The 13,895-nt window shown below is 50.3% G+C and overlaps 1 protein-coding gene across 2 annotated transcripts in view; it reads left to right on the top strand.

Moving 5' to 3' along the window:
• UHMK1 (U2AF homology motif kinase 1) overlaps window positions 1-11,959 on the top strand; it is a 38,579-nt gene extending 26,620 nt beyond the window's left edge. The window contains exon 9 of one of the 2 annotated variants that reach the window (XM_043491367.1): window positions 10,105-11,959. In XM_043491367.1, coding sequence (XP_043347302.1) covers window positions 10,105-10,160 — 56 coding nt within the window. In that variant the 3' untranslated portion in view covers window positions 10,161-11,959. Of the gene's footprint in view, window positions 1-1,659; window positions 2,907-10,104 lie in introns of those variants that run through there. The other variant, XM_043491368.1, reaches the window with a different exon arrangement.
• Window positions 11,960-13,895: the final 1,936 nt, after the last annotated feature.

The following is a 13,895-nucleotide window of genomic DNA, read 5'->3' as shown; positions in this document are numbered from 1 at the left end:
CGCTCTAGTGTCAGCTGTTGGGAAACTGATTGTCGGTGTCAGTGAAGACAAACTGCTGTCTGAGATCAGGGCACCTGCAGCAACGTGAGTTCACTTGTATGGACAGGCTGGGTGAATGTGGAATCCATTAAGCATCTTTGGGGAAAGGACCAGTGTTAGTCCTGACCCCTGTAACACCATGTAATCTAGAGGTTACATATTGCCTGTAGTATGGAGTCAACTATCACAGCTGACATCCATTGCTCTTAGTATCAGTGCCAAAGAGTGCATAATGTGGAGGCATTCCCCAGCCAGCAGGATTCTTTAAAGGCGTGCTAGAGCGCACAGCATTCCTTTCAAGAACTCAGCAGTATGTCTATTCTGAAGACTTTAAAGGGGGAGCAAATTTGTACCTGTTGTCGTTTCCTTGTTTGGCTTCTGTTGTAGCATGTGTGTTGTTTTTTTGCTTTAGCCAGTGTTGATCTATTGGAATTGTGGTAGTAAGCAGGAAGCACTGACACTTTTGGCTCTCCATAGGGTACGCAAAGGGCCTGAGACAATCCAAGATCCTTTAGAACAAGGATCCTTGAAATAATCCTACTTGACTGCTAAGGGCCTCCTCCAGGGTGATGCATTCTAATGCCAGAGGGACTGTGGGGTTAGCAAGCACACTAGTTGGACAATGTTAGGAAAGAAACAGATTGGATGTGGCCCACATCACTGTTTCTCTCTCTTAACAGGAGAGCAGCCTAAATCAGTCTCATGCTCTACTTGCAGTGCTTTAGCATTGAGCAAGAGCTGCTAGAATGCAGTGTTTACAAACCCCTCCTTTGAATGATAGGCACAGAAGTCGAGGAAGTAAAATAACCCTAGGGGGTGTGGAAGCAACATGTCCCAAGTTGCACCTGCTGCACCGGTTTTAGTGCCGAGGAGAGGCCTCTGATCCCAAGCCCTGTCTAGAGAAATCTTCTGGGGCAGTTGTTGGAGAGCTGTCCCTTCCTCACTCTGCATTGAGGCCGCTTCGCTTATCCGGGCAATGTGCTGCTAGCATCCTGCCCAGGCTGGACTTCCAGCATTCTGCACTTGACCTTTCCTGCTGATATTGCCAGTGTGCACAAGGTGTGTCATGCGAGAGTCCGTCTGCAGCATGTTGTAAGTCACTTGTCTTCATTCCTTCTCTGTGCTGCTGTGAAGTGGCTACTCCCATGCTGTAGTTAAAGTGGAAGCTGGCTTCCCATTATAAGCTGCATTTTTAACCCTCCCCTAGCTCCTCCAGAAAGAGCCTGATCTTCCTGAGTTTTTTCTGTGCCGCTTCTCACTCGAGATAGTTTGGTAAAAATCCCAAAAGGAATTTTGATGTTTTAAAAATGAGCTTGTGATTCTTTGATCAGACTGTTCTGAGGTGTGATTCAGAGTATCCCAAACGGGGTTTCACCCGGGGACTCCAGCTGTGCATGCTTGGTTTGCATGTGCTTACCTGGCCTTGCCGAGACATGCCTCTGAGTGTCCAGGAGCTATATTAGTGTTGGGTTTTCAGTGTGTGAAGAGCTGGGTTTATATTTATGGACGTTTAGTATCTTGGTAGTTTAAACTGTGGGGTTAGCAAGCACACTAGTTGGATGCTGTTAGGAAAGAAACAGATTGAACGTGGCCCGCGTCACTGCTTCTCTCTCTTAACAGGAAAGCTAGTAGTTTAAACTGCAATGCTACTGTCCTGACTGCTGCTATCTGCCAGGCTGAGCCACAGGGGGAGGACAACAAGAGCTGTCTGCATTGATGATATCATCTTGTTAATTAACACAACATTCAAATACTCTGTATGTGAAGATGGCCCTGTTCAAATCATTGTCAGCTGGCCTGACTTCACACTCATGTTCACACTCTGCTTAGACCCAGACCATCCTGTTTAAATGTGACCCTCCCCAAGGCTGACTAGTTCTGGCTGGGCGAGCTGTACTGTGATGGGAGGGCTCTGAGGAAGATGGGGTATGGATTGTGGATCACATAGACGGGTGGCATTAAGCCATGGGCTTGGGAAAGGGCATGCATGGGGGGAGGGATGATGGGAGCACTGAAAGGGGCCATGAGGAGGAGACAGCAGGGCATGCACAGGAGTGGCAGGAACCCAGGATGGGGGTACCCAGGAGTGCAAAGGGACCATGGGGTGCCTGGCTAGCACAGAACAGGGGTGGGGAAGATGCAATGTTTTGTCTGTGGTACCTTTATGCATCTCAAGGTTGGTATCTAGATGACGGAGCACTTAAAGTGTCCCCATGCTAAACCTCTCCTTGCCCACTCCCAGCCCCGATGGGCACCCAGGCATAGCCACAGCACACCTTGCAGTGCCCTGAAGCAGCTGGCTCTGGAGGGAGCACTGCTTCACCAGCCCCATGGAAACGGGCCTTGTTTGGAAACACAACACACGCTTCCTGGGAGAGTGTCAATGGGATCCAGCCACACGCCAGCCCCGACATCGCAGGGACAGGGAGCTTTCCTTGGGGAGGAGGTCACTGGTGTCTCCTCAGCCTGCCTGACGGAGGGGGCAATTCGAGCCCATAGTCCAGCGAACCTTCCCCGCTTGGGATTTGCTCCCTCTCAGCCAGTCTCCTTGTCAGAAAGGCCCCCAAGACTCCTTCAGGTCTGTCCATCTCTCTGGCTGTCAGACCATGCCCCACCCATTAGGGGCCTTTTCGCCAGCCATTGGCTGCCCCCAGGGCAGTCCACTTGTGGGCTGTGTGCCTGGGGAGACCTTGACAAGCACCACCACTCCCCCCAGCTCTCTAGCAGAAAGCTCCCCGAGGTTATGCCCCATCATGGGTCTCTCCCTTGCTGGGAAGGAGGCAGCCTCTGTCCCCCAGCTTTGCCCAGCATTCCTTGATTTCCAAGTCTCCATTCTGACTGAAATTTGGAACAGGCTGTGCTGGGTCTGTCTCTCCCCCATCCCCCATTTGGGGCTGACCACACCCTGTCAGAGTTACAGGGTTCAGCTGCTCCCCCAGTGCCAGACATGCCTTCGCTCACTCACTGCCTTGCCCACCTGAACTCTGTGCCCCCTACAGGATGCAGAAACAGAAGCAAAAGTCAAAATAACAATTTATTAGGAGACTGGAATCCCATTTCCTGTCCCAGGGGCCCATCTCCTATGACCTAGAGACTCATTTTGACCTTGGAGTATCTTATAAATTTGGAGGCCCAGCTAAGCCTGTTTGGGATGTAATGAGTAGGTGAAGGATTATGCAGCGGCGTGGGAGACGGCGGCTGCTTCCCAAAACTGGCCATTTCCAGGTCACACAACGGTGGGGCTTGGGTGCTTTGCTAACTGGATCCCAGCCTTCGCTCCTTTATAAGGCCCAGGTTTGTTAGGCACCTGTTCTAAGTAGTGGAGCCAAGCCGTTACTAACCCCTAGAGGGTAGTTGAGGCTTCCTGGTGGAGCATAGGGGACATTCTTGTTCATCTTGGCTGAGCTAGCTACCAAAGATGCTGGCTGGGTCTTTGTTTAATAGCTTTAATAGATTTGAACCAAATAAACCTGCAAAATGCAAACCACTTTTATTAGCTTTTGTCTTTTGGATGCCCTGGGAAAGCAGGGCCTGAGCCAGTAAGGATCCTAGGAATTTGTTTCTGGATGTTAGTCCTGGCCACACCCCAGTGTGAGCCCTTACATTCTGCTCTCTAACCTCCCTCTGCGACTTCAGCTACATACAAACATTGCTAAAGCAGAACCAACACTGTGTTGGAAGGAAGCCTTCCCAAGTGCCCACCTAGTACGCCCTTGGTTGTCTTTACACATGGTTTTCTGTTTGCCTTTGAGTCTTGCTGTGGAGCCCTCGGGTTAAAACCAGGTCTCTCGGAAGAGCCTGTTGATGGGTGCACCTATGACTGTGGTGGCATTTGAGCACAATTAAAGGCAGCAGGAGTCTGTCTCCTGTACTGATGGATCATAGCAGAGCCAGGCCCCCAGTATAAGCAAATGCATTAGCTCTCCTGTTCATTGTCTGATCCCTGGCAGCTCTCACTTTCTCTGGTTTCCAAACAGGCTGCGCACAAAGACTACGTCTACACTACAGACCTTACAGCAGCACAGCTGTACCACTGCAGCTGCACTGTAAGGCCTCCTGCGTACCTGCTGTATGCCTGCAGGAGAGAGCTCTCCCGTCGACATAATTAAACCAGTCCCAATGAGTGGCCATAGCTATGTCGGCAGGAGTGCATCCACACCGGCGCTTCCATCAGTGTAACTTATGTCGGTCAGGGTGGTGTTTTTTCACAGCCCAGATGGATAGAAGTGCTAGTGTAGACATAGCCAAAGAATGCTGCTGTCAAAGCACTTTTCAGCTGAGCTTTTTGCTCAGAGCTGGGGTTCGTGTAGACACAGCTCTCTTGACAGCCAAGCCATTCCATTCCTACCAGTGTCTCTGGCCTGTTCTCGCCCTGGTTACATGCCATGCAGAACCCCAGCTTGCTGGGCACAGTCTGTATCTCCTTGGAGCTGAACATGGCTCTAGGGATGGAAGAGAACATTTAGCATGATTACAGCCTTGTAAAACAACAGGGAAACTTACCACACTGCCCTTATCACAAATACCATCAGCCCCCTCCTGGTTTTCTATCTCTACATCATTCACTCACTGCTACTAACTCCCCACTCGCTCAGACACACCCCACCACACTCCCCTCCCCTTTTCCCCAGGTTCTTCCACCCACAAAGACAAAGCAGTTCTCTCCCTGGCCCCACCAAATCTCCCGCCTCTCTGTCTTCAGAGCTCAGCGGCCACCATAGCCTACTGGGACTTAAGGCTTCCCTGCTGGCAGGAGTCTCCTGTCTCCTCCTCCCTGCTCTGCTTCCTCCTGGTGGAGTCCGTGTCATGTACCTACAGGTTTCAGAGTAGCAGCCGTGTTAGTCTGTATTCGCAAAAAGAAAAGGAGTACTTGTGGCACCTTAGAGACTAACAAATTTATTAGAGCATAAGCTTTCGTGAGCTACAGCTCACTTCATCGGCATCCGATGAAGTGAGCTGTAGCTCACGAAAGCTTATGCTCTAATAAATTTGTTAGTCTCTAAGGTGCCACATGTACCTACAGTAACTCTCCTTGCCTGGCCCTAGGGAGGGGGCGCCAGCTAGGAGGAATCTGGGGTGGGTAGTAAGGGCTTGCCATGACTCCATTGACTAGTGCTGAGACGAGATGGAGCTCCCCCTAAAGGCCCTGTTTCGTAACAGCAGCCGCTGCACTATTCACATTCATTCCCATTTAAGGTTTTCCCTCCAACCAGCAGGACTAAAAAAATACTCTTTAAAATGAAAACATAGTTTCTGCTGCATCGGCCATGCTCGGACTGGGCAAGAGGGATTCAGCCAGGCTGGACTATCATGAGCTACATCAATGTGCATACATCAATCAATGTTACAATGCTGTGTGGCCACTTCAAGGAGAGCTGATTGCTGAGTCAGGTACTTCAAGCTCTCCAAAGAAGAAACCAGGACTTGAGTCTGGAGATCTTGGATGCTCTTTGTTGATCTCCAGTGCCTCAAGTCTCTGCCCTGTGAGCTGTCATGTTCTCATCACAGCCCTTTGCAGCCTATTCTGCTCCGGTGTGTGTAGTTCTGTGCCTGAAAATATCATGTACAGACATCACAGTTTCAGTCCTAACCTCTGGGAATTCTGGGACCACATAGAGCAGGTGTACTGGGAAATTGTTGATCCTCTCTCTGTGCCTTGTTTGTTAGATCCTGCTGGCCATCAGACATTCAGTGGCAGCTCAGACTCTGAAGTTCCCATATTATATACCATGTTCGTGCTCTAGAGGGCTTTGTAGTGCCCATAACCTTCAGCTAAGACTGTTCTCCAAGAACCTCTAGCAACTTCACTGATTGTTCTCAGGGTGGTGAATGTGGAGTAGAAGATATTTATTCACAAATAGCCATATGTAAAATGCATTCCACTGATGTAGTTTAACATGGGCATGATGGGCATAGGTATAGGTATAAAGCTGGCTATTAGCCATGGCACACAGTCTTTAGGGACTTACGGTCAATCAGACGTGACCTTTGGGATAGTACAATATTGCGTCAGCAAAGAAAAAGGAATGGTGCATCAGCTCATACGCTGCCAGTGTGCTGAGGAAAGATGTCAGCCATAGACACAATGCTGCGCTTGTAGCACAATACTGTTCGAATATGTAGGAGACTTCCAGGGGTTCAGTGAAATGGGGAGAAAATCAGGGCAGCAGATAGAGTTCACTTTCCATGGTTTTGCTGAGACAGTCAACAAAGGAATGTTTGGGGCAGAGGGATACGTACACGGAGAGGGAGTGAAGTGAAATGCTGTCACCAGTTTGTACAAGGGAGACTGGATCGGCAGAGGGAAGCTCTCAGACAGGGCAATAGTCTCCTGGCCAGTCAGGACAATGGGCGTCACCCAGCTCCTGCTGCGGTTTTTACAAGAGTTGTCTGGACTAGAGCAGAACAATGGCCGAACCCCCTACCCCTCCCAATCTCTGCAGCACGTGATGCTGCAAGCAGGATTTTCACATGTCACTGGTGGGGTTTGCATTGCTGGGGTAGCGGGGGAAGGACACCAGGTAACCTTTGAATGAAGCTCTGATTTATTCTTTGAGGTCCTTTGAATGGAGTCTGACCTGCATGTGGGGCAGGGAGACTTCCCCAGCAATGAATTGCACTTTGGATGGATTTCTGACAGTGTTTGCACTAAAATGGGACTGGCGCTGGCATGCAGCGCACTTTTGTAATAAGAAAAGGAGTACTTGTGGCACCTTAGAGACTAACAAATTTATTAGAGCATAAGCTTTCGTGAGCTACAGCTCACTTCATTGGATGCCTCCGATGAAGTGAGCTGTAGCTCACGAAAGCTTATGCTCTAATAAATTTGTTAGTCTCTAAGGTGCCACAAGTACTCCTTTTCTTTTTGAGAATACAGACTAACACGGCTGCTACTCTGAGACTTCTGTAATACTATCACTGGGTTGGAGTTTGCTTTGCTGCTAGAGACTGGAACAAGTGGAGACCATTGCTCTTATTATGCTAAACTAGCTAACTAACAAAATACCTGTGCTGTCTTAACCACTCTGTCCTCTAGGCTACCTTGTCCATAGTGCGGGGTTTAGTGTACAGAGCAATATGACTGGTAACTGTGAAGCAGCAAGGCACAAGCTGTGGGCAGTAAACAGTGTTTTGGAAAAAATCTGCCCAAGTGTAACTGTAAGTAGAGGTGTGTCTACTTTAACAGCTCATTGCTTTTGGGGTTCAATGCAGCTGTGTTAGGGGAGATACAGAAACTGGTGTTCCCTAACCTGTAATCATATTGATGAGGGACAAGGATGGGGAGGTAATATTTTATTGGACCAACTTCTGCTGCTGAGACACAAGCTTCGGAGCTACTCAGAGCATATCTGAAAAGCTCTGTGCAGTTCCAAACCTGTCTCTCGCCAAGTGGAGTTGGTCTAATAAAAGAGATTCCCTCCCCCACCTTCTCTGTCTCAGATCCTGGGACCAACAAGGCCACAACCCTGCAAACAACAGAAATATTGGTTCCATGTCTTTTTTTCTTTTTTTTTAAACTGCTGGGCAAGTGGAAATCCCTCCCCAGAATATTTTGTTTCCGTAGGAAAATCAAGGCAATGGTCTGGGACCAGCAATATCACTGAGTCCTGGTTAAGAGGAGAACTTGAGGGAATGTGCAGTGTGCTCTTGTCTGTGTAGATTTCCTTGGGATCATACAACAGGAGTGTTTGAAACCATCTGCTCCCTCCCAAGTGTGCGTTGACATTAAAATGTTTGGATGTAACTGTTTCTTGGCCTCGTCCAAATCTGGCAACCTAATCAGACAAAAAATGTCAAACCTGAGCTGAAGGCAAGCCTCTTCTGTATGTGATATGACAGCACAGCCCTGGTTTTGCTCTGATTTTCTCACATTGCTTCTGCCCATGCATGGTGTTCAGAAATTTGTGAGAGCCGGGGTGCTCCCCTCTCTGGGGTCACATGGCATTCTGTGAGCATGTGCCATCTCCAGTGACCAGAGGCTCCTGGAATGGAAGTCTGCTATCTGTGCTTAGGCAGCCTAACTGCTGATACAGCAACTGGAGAGAGATGATGAACCAAAGACAATGGGAGGGAACCTGCTTGTGCTGTACAATCCTCAACTACACCGAAATGTGCCACAGCTCATGCTGGAAAGATCCATTAGGTCCAGCTTGGTTTCTGGCTGATGTTTCTAAAGAAGGGGCACCTGCCTTAGCTCTCCATTATGTGGTACTGACTAATGACACCCTGATTACTCCTGTGCCAGACTGTGCCCTAGAGGCTACTCCACTGACACCCCAAGGTAGCTGTATAGCAGCACTCAGAGATGCAAACACTCTGCAGCCTGTTTGTCAGGAGAGGCAAAGGCCGTGATTCTGGTTGAAGAGCAGTGTAGCTGTTCACTGCCGGTTACTCCTCAAACCAAACACAAGCCCAAGCTGGTTTAATTTTGCTCTGCAATAGCCTCCATCCACTCTTCGTGGGAGCACTGCATCTTCTGTCATAGTCTCTCAGCCTGTTCCTTATCTTTCCTTTTTGCTGTAATCTGGTCTGTAAACACATGCCTTTGTTCAGATTAGATCTAAGCTGATGTACCCCGTTATGCACTGTTGCTGAGCTGATGTGTGCTTGATAAAGGTGATTTAAAAAAATAAAGCTTCGCTACAAGGAAGTTAATTCATTCAGTCTTTCTGAAACCAAGCATTGTTGAAATACCATGTTATGGGCTCTCTGATTGGCTAGCTTTGGAGGTTCCCTGCCTAGTGTGCTGACTTTTTGCAAATCGCATTCTTAGGCTCCTCTCTTCCCCCCCATTCCTTGTACAGGGAGTGTAGGTGCCAGTCTCAGGCTGTGTGGATCCCAGTGTGTTCCTGTGACTTTTGTAGGCACCTATATAGTTAGTCATTGCAATGCTGTCACAACACCTCAGTCCCTTTAGTGAGCCAGGCCTGCCTTTTCAAACTTCAGCTTTAGCTCTGCCCTGTAGTGACGGGGGAGGGGCAATGAGGAGAGAAAATCTGCTGGCTCTAAAACTCAGGGCAGGTCTATACTACAGTGGGGATCACACTCTGAGATCAATCCACTGATGCTTGATTTAGCGGGTCTAGTAAGACCCGCCAAATTGACTGCAGATTGCTCTCCAGTCGACCCTCTGTACTCTACCCCCCCAGACGAGAAGAATCAGGTAAATTGGCAGGAGATTTTCTCCCGTCGACCACCCCATGGTGTAAACCCTGCGGTAACTAGATCTAAGGTGCGTTGACTCCAGGTATGTTGTTCACAAAGCTGGAGTTGCGTAGTGTAGGTCGACTTACTGTGGTAGTGTAGACATAGCCTCAGTGTGATCTAATCTGGGACCCCAGACACTAAATACCTTCGTCCCAGTCATTCATGTAGCTATAATGGGAAGTCACTGCAGAGCAGAGCTAAAGTTGTTTGGCTACCCTGACTGTGCAGTTCTAGACCTTGACATGTTAGGATTTAGGTTTTACCTCAGCTCTCAATTTGCTGTATGTGTAGTGCTTGTTCTTGGGCTAATTACATTAGTTATATTTTTACCCTAACATTTCTAATGACGCATGCTTTCAGTCATACCTCCATCTGAACGTGGTGTGTCAAGGAATGCTCTAGTATAAGGAGGGAGAGTACCCTCTCCACTAACAGCAGTGGCTTTGCTGAACACACCTGAAACACAGTGGGCATGTCTGTGGAGACTACTGCAGTCACTGGGCAATAGGAAATGCTGCCCTAACAGCTGTATTTCCTCCCCCTTTTCTAAAACAAAGCACCATTACACAGTTCAGTCACTGGACAAAGAAACTAAAGGGGGAAGAGGAGGGATTGGTGCCTTGACTTTCAGCTGTAGCAATATGGGATTAAATCAATGTGCTGTAAACATGAAGCAGGCCCTTGGGGTGGTACATGCGCCTGAGACCAGAATAAAGTGCACAGCAAAGGGAAGCTTCAGCTGAGAAGGCAGCTTGTAAGTTCTGTGACTTTTCTATGATTTTTTTTCTGTCGCATGGTTAATTTGTGCTTTGTCCTTGTCTTTTGGCTCCTTAACTCGTGACTGTCCCTGTGTACTAGGACAGCCCAAGAAGTGGTGTTGTGAGTGGGTCGCTCAAAGAGCAGCAGTGTACTAGGTGTGTGGTCTCACCGTGGGTGAATCCCTCTTTTTGTCTGAGGAAAGCCGGATTCTGCAGGGTGGGTGGATGGGTGGGTGAAGTCACAGAGGGGCCTTTTGCTTTCTGGCCACTTGGTAACTCATGTTCCTGCTGTTCTGCACAGGGCCCTGCCCTACCCCTGAGGAAGCAGAACGTCAGTGCTGGGACAGTGAAAGGAATCATCCAGGCATGGGCATGTTTGGTAGGCTCAGACGGGCAGCCCAGGAGGCAGCCCTCAGGCGGGCAGGGGCTTGCTGACCTTGGGGAAAGGTTGTCCAGTTTGCTGGAGAAGCAGCAGTACTGGAGAGCTTTCTCCTTACGGCCAGAGCTCAGGCAGCAAATCCCACAACTGGGAAATTGCCGCAAGGCAGAGCCTCAGCAATAACTGGCCTTTCCCACCCCCTGTGGGGCCTAGGGTGCACTTTAGTTCCAACATGTGGTGGGGGTCAGCACCATGCCAGAGTCAGAGCACGCCTGGCTCTGTCCTGCATGCACTCAGCCCTGCTCCTGCGGGCCCAGCAGAGTCCGCACAGCTGAGACCCAGTCACACCAATAGATCATTTACTGGCCAATGCGAGGCCCCGAAGGCAGGGGGCTGGGTGTGTCCCCAGCTGGAACTAGAGGCAGTTTGCCTGCAGAGATAGTATTGTGGTATTTGAGGAGGGAGAACCAAGCTTGACTGTTTCCAGGTATATTGACATTTGGCCCGGCCCCAGCCCTGGGCAACTGGGCCTCCTCTGCCCTTTTCCCCAGCACCAGTGAGCCAGTGGCTTCCCTCCCTCACAACCCAAATGGCTCTGGTGCCCCTGCCCCTAGCTGTCCCACTTTTGGCTCTGCCCTAGAGAAAGGCTCCAGCTCAGTCCCCTCGTCCCAGCAGCTGGGCTCTGGGTGGCTGGAAGACAACAGCTAGAGAAAGGCTTGGCCTGCCTCAGCCCACATAGTCAGTGGGGCACATCTCCTGCCTTGCAGGCATGGTCCTTGGAGCAATCGGTAGGGACAGGTAGAGCAGCAGCACTAGCAAATGAGAGCACTTGTTCATGCTCCTGCCGGGGGCAGCAGGTGGGTGCTTTGGGGAGGTGAGCATGAGCAGGTCCCTCACGCCCATCCTGAGCAGCAGGTTGCATAGCAGCACCAGCAGCCAAGGTGTCTCATCAGCATGCCCAGAACCAGCACAGGGGCATCAAGGAGGGAGGAGGCTTCTGATGTAGTGCTGCTGAGAGACTGTAGGTAGGGGGTGGGCCCCAGCCCAATGGGGACAGCATATTGACTGTGCTGTGCGCATGGAGCGCAGCCTGTGACCCAGTCAGACCCTCTACACCTGTGAAGCAAAGACTGCCCTTCTCTCCATGTCGTTGTTAGTGCCATTTGTGGAGCTGAGCGAGACCTTCTTCCTGGACCCTCCTTTCTCCCCCTGCCTGCCACTCTGCACGCAGCTGGGGAGTGTCAGGCAAACCAACATGATTCACTCTGACCCCTGGGAGAAATGGAACAATGAACAGATGTGGGTGTGATGGATTTGGTCACAGAGACCCTCTTGGGACTGTCACCTGATGTGCTGCAACTAGCTCTGAGCCCATTTTCTTTGTCAGCTTGGGACTCCAGAACCCTGTCTTGTTGAGTCAGACGCACTAGCCTGCTTCAACACAAACCCAGGATCTGAACCACACCCCCAAAGCTGCCGACTTAACTGAAAACAGCTCAGCAAGTACTCCTGTCTCCAGCACCCAGACATCCAGCTCCCAATGGGATCCAAACCCCAAATAAATCCATTTTACTCTATATGAAGTTTATACAGGGTAAACTCATAAATTTTCCACCCTCTGTAATACTGATAGAGAGATATGCACAGCTGTTTGCTCCCTCAAATATTAATCACTTACTCTGGGTTAATTAATAAATGAACGTGATTTTATTAAGTATAAAAAGTAGGATTTAAGAGGTGGGAATCTTTTGTCTCTCTGGATCCCCACCCCTCCTTCTAAATGGAAAAGCACCAGGCTTAAGATGGATTCCAGTTCAGGTGACATGATCACATGTCACTGTAAGACCTCCTTCTTCATTACCTAGGAGCTAGAAAACAGGTACACAGGAAGGCTTTCAGGTAAACAACTCCATTCACAGTTCATTGGTTCTGAAGCCCCCTTAATGGCTTCCACTTAACATGTTTACATGAGTAACACAAGTGTATATCTTATTCTCCTAACTCCAGACATAGAAATATTACATGCAAACAAATAGGATGAACAGACTCAGTAGATCATAAGCTTTGTAATGGTATCTTACAAGAGACCTTTTGCATCAAGTATATTCCAGTTACATCATGTTCACACTTATAAACATATTTCCATAAAACATATGGAGTGCAACGTCACAGTGGGGACAGGATGAGAAACCCATCCTGGAGAATCAGAGAAAACAGAGGAAGATGCAGGAGCTCTGAGTGAGGGCAGAGAGGAAGCAGCTTGGAGAACCGGCCGCTGGCGAAGGGGACCCAGCCTGGAGCTGATAGGAGCTGAGACCATGTCACCGCCCCACCACCCTGCGCTCACACCACACACTAGCACCAGAGCAGAGCACAGACAGGTTGGACTGACCCAGTGCGGGAGGGATCGCACTGGTGCAGGGCAGAGTCCGTGTGTGTCTAGCCAGGCATGGGGGGTGGGGGCTGTTCTGCTGCACGCTGTGCTGGGGCAAGGGAGGCTGTAGCACCTGCCAGAGATCCTGGGTCTGATGAGGGAGGGCTGGTGTGTGTGCCAAGGTGCATGGCTGGGACCTGGGAGTCCCTATCTGATAAGGGGTGACAAATAGGATTTGGGGACTGTAGGCAAGGATCCCTGGGGACCATGACAGGCACTAGGGGGGCATCTTTGAGTCAGACCGACTCTCCCATTCCAGCCCAGCCCCCCTTCCTGCCAGCGCTACACTTGGGGGACCAACCTGGGAGATTCAGAGACCAAACGAATGGAGGAGCCACCCTGGTGCAGTGCAGACCTGGCCTGATGACCAGACGCCCACCACCACAAATATTTTTAAGTGGCCGGATTGGATTTATGGGCCCGTGGCTCACTGGAACAAGTGAAAGCCTTTTGCTCAGGCCCAAACACCTACCGAGACACACAGGGCCTTTGCTGCAACACTTCCCTGGCCCAGGGACTGGCATGGAGATGGGCAGGCAGGCCTGTGACCCTGGTGCTCAGCAGACTTTGCATTCCCTGGGGGTCCCACAGCCTGACAGGGGCTTGGAGTTGAGTGCAGTTGGGTCACAGACTCCTGAGAGCCAGGACTGGGCGGTCACCCCCCTGCTGAGCTTGGGTTACCTGCACCCAACCCTTGGGGGCCGGTTGGGGAAGGGCTGAAGTTTCCCAGAGAGACTCACCACATCACCCCCAGACCCTGAGGCAGCCTGGCAGCAAGTGGCTCAGCTTTCCAGATTGGAATTGGCGTGCCCCTTCCTCCACTCCCCCAGGACTGGCCCAAGGGAATGGCTGGCTGAGTTGTCCAGACACATAGAGGCTCTGAGCACACAGCTAGAGATGCAGCTGCAGAGACTGGCCTGAGGCAGTCTAGGGTGAAGGGCCAACAATCAGTTTGCCCAGGATGGCCAGCACTTCTGCTGGGAATGCGGGAAGTTGGCTACAGCACGAGGGTTATACTGCCCAGGTAGAACCATATCCTGGCCCTGTGAAAACCTGACTGTGGTGGCCTGCAGCCTGG

The sequence above is a fragment of the Dermochelys coriacea genome, chromosome 8 (genome assembly GCF_009764565.3).
Source record: "Dermochelys coriacea isolate rDerCor1 chromosome 8, rDerCor1.pri.v4, whole genome shotgun sequence".
NCBI classification, from domain to species: Eukaryota; Metazoa; Chordata; order Testudines; family Dermochelyidae; genus Dermochelys; species Dermochelys coriacea.
This window is presented reverse-complemented; position numbering and strand designations above follow the sequence as displayed.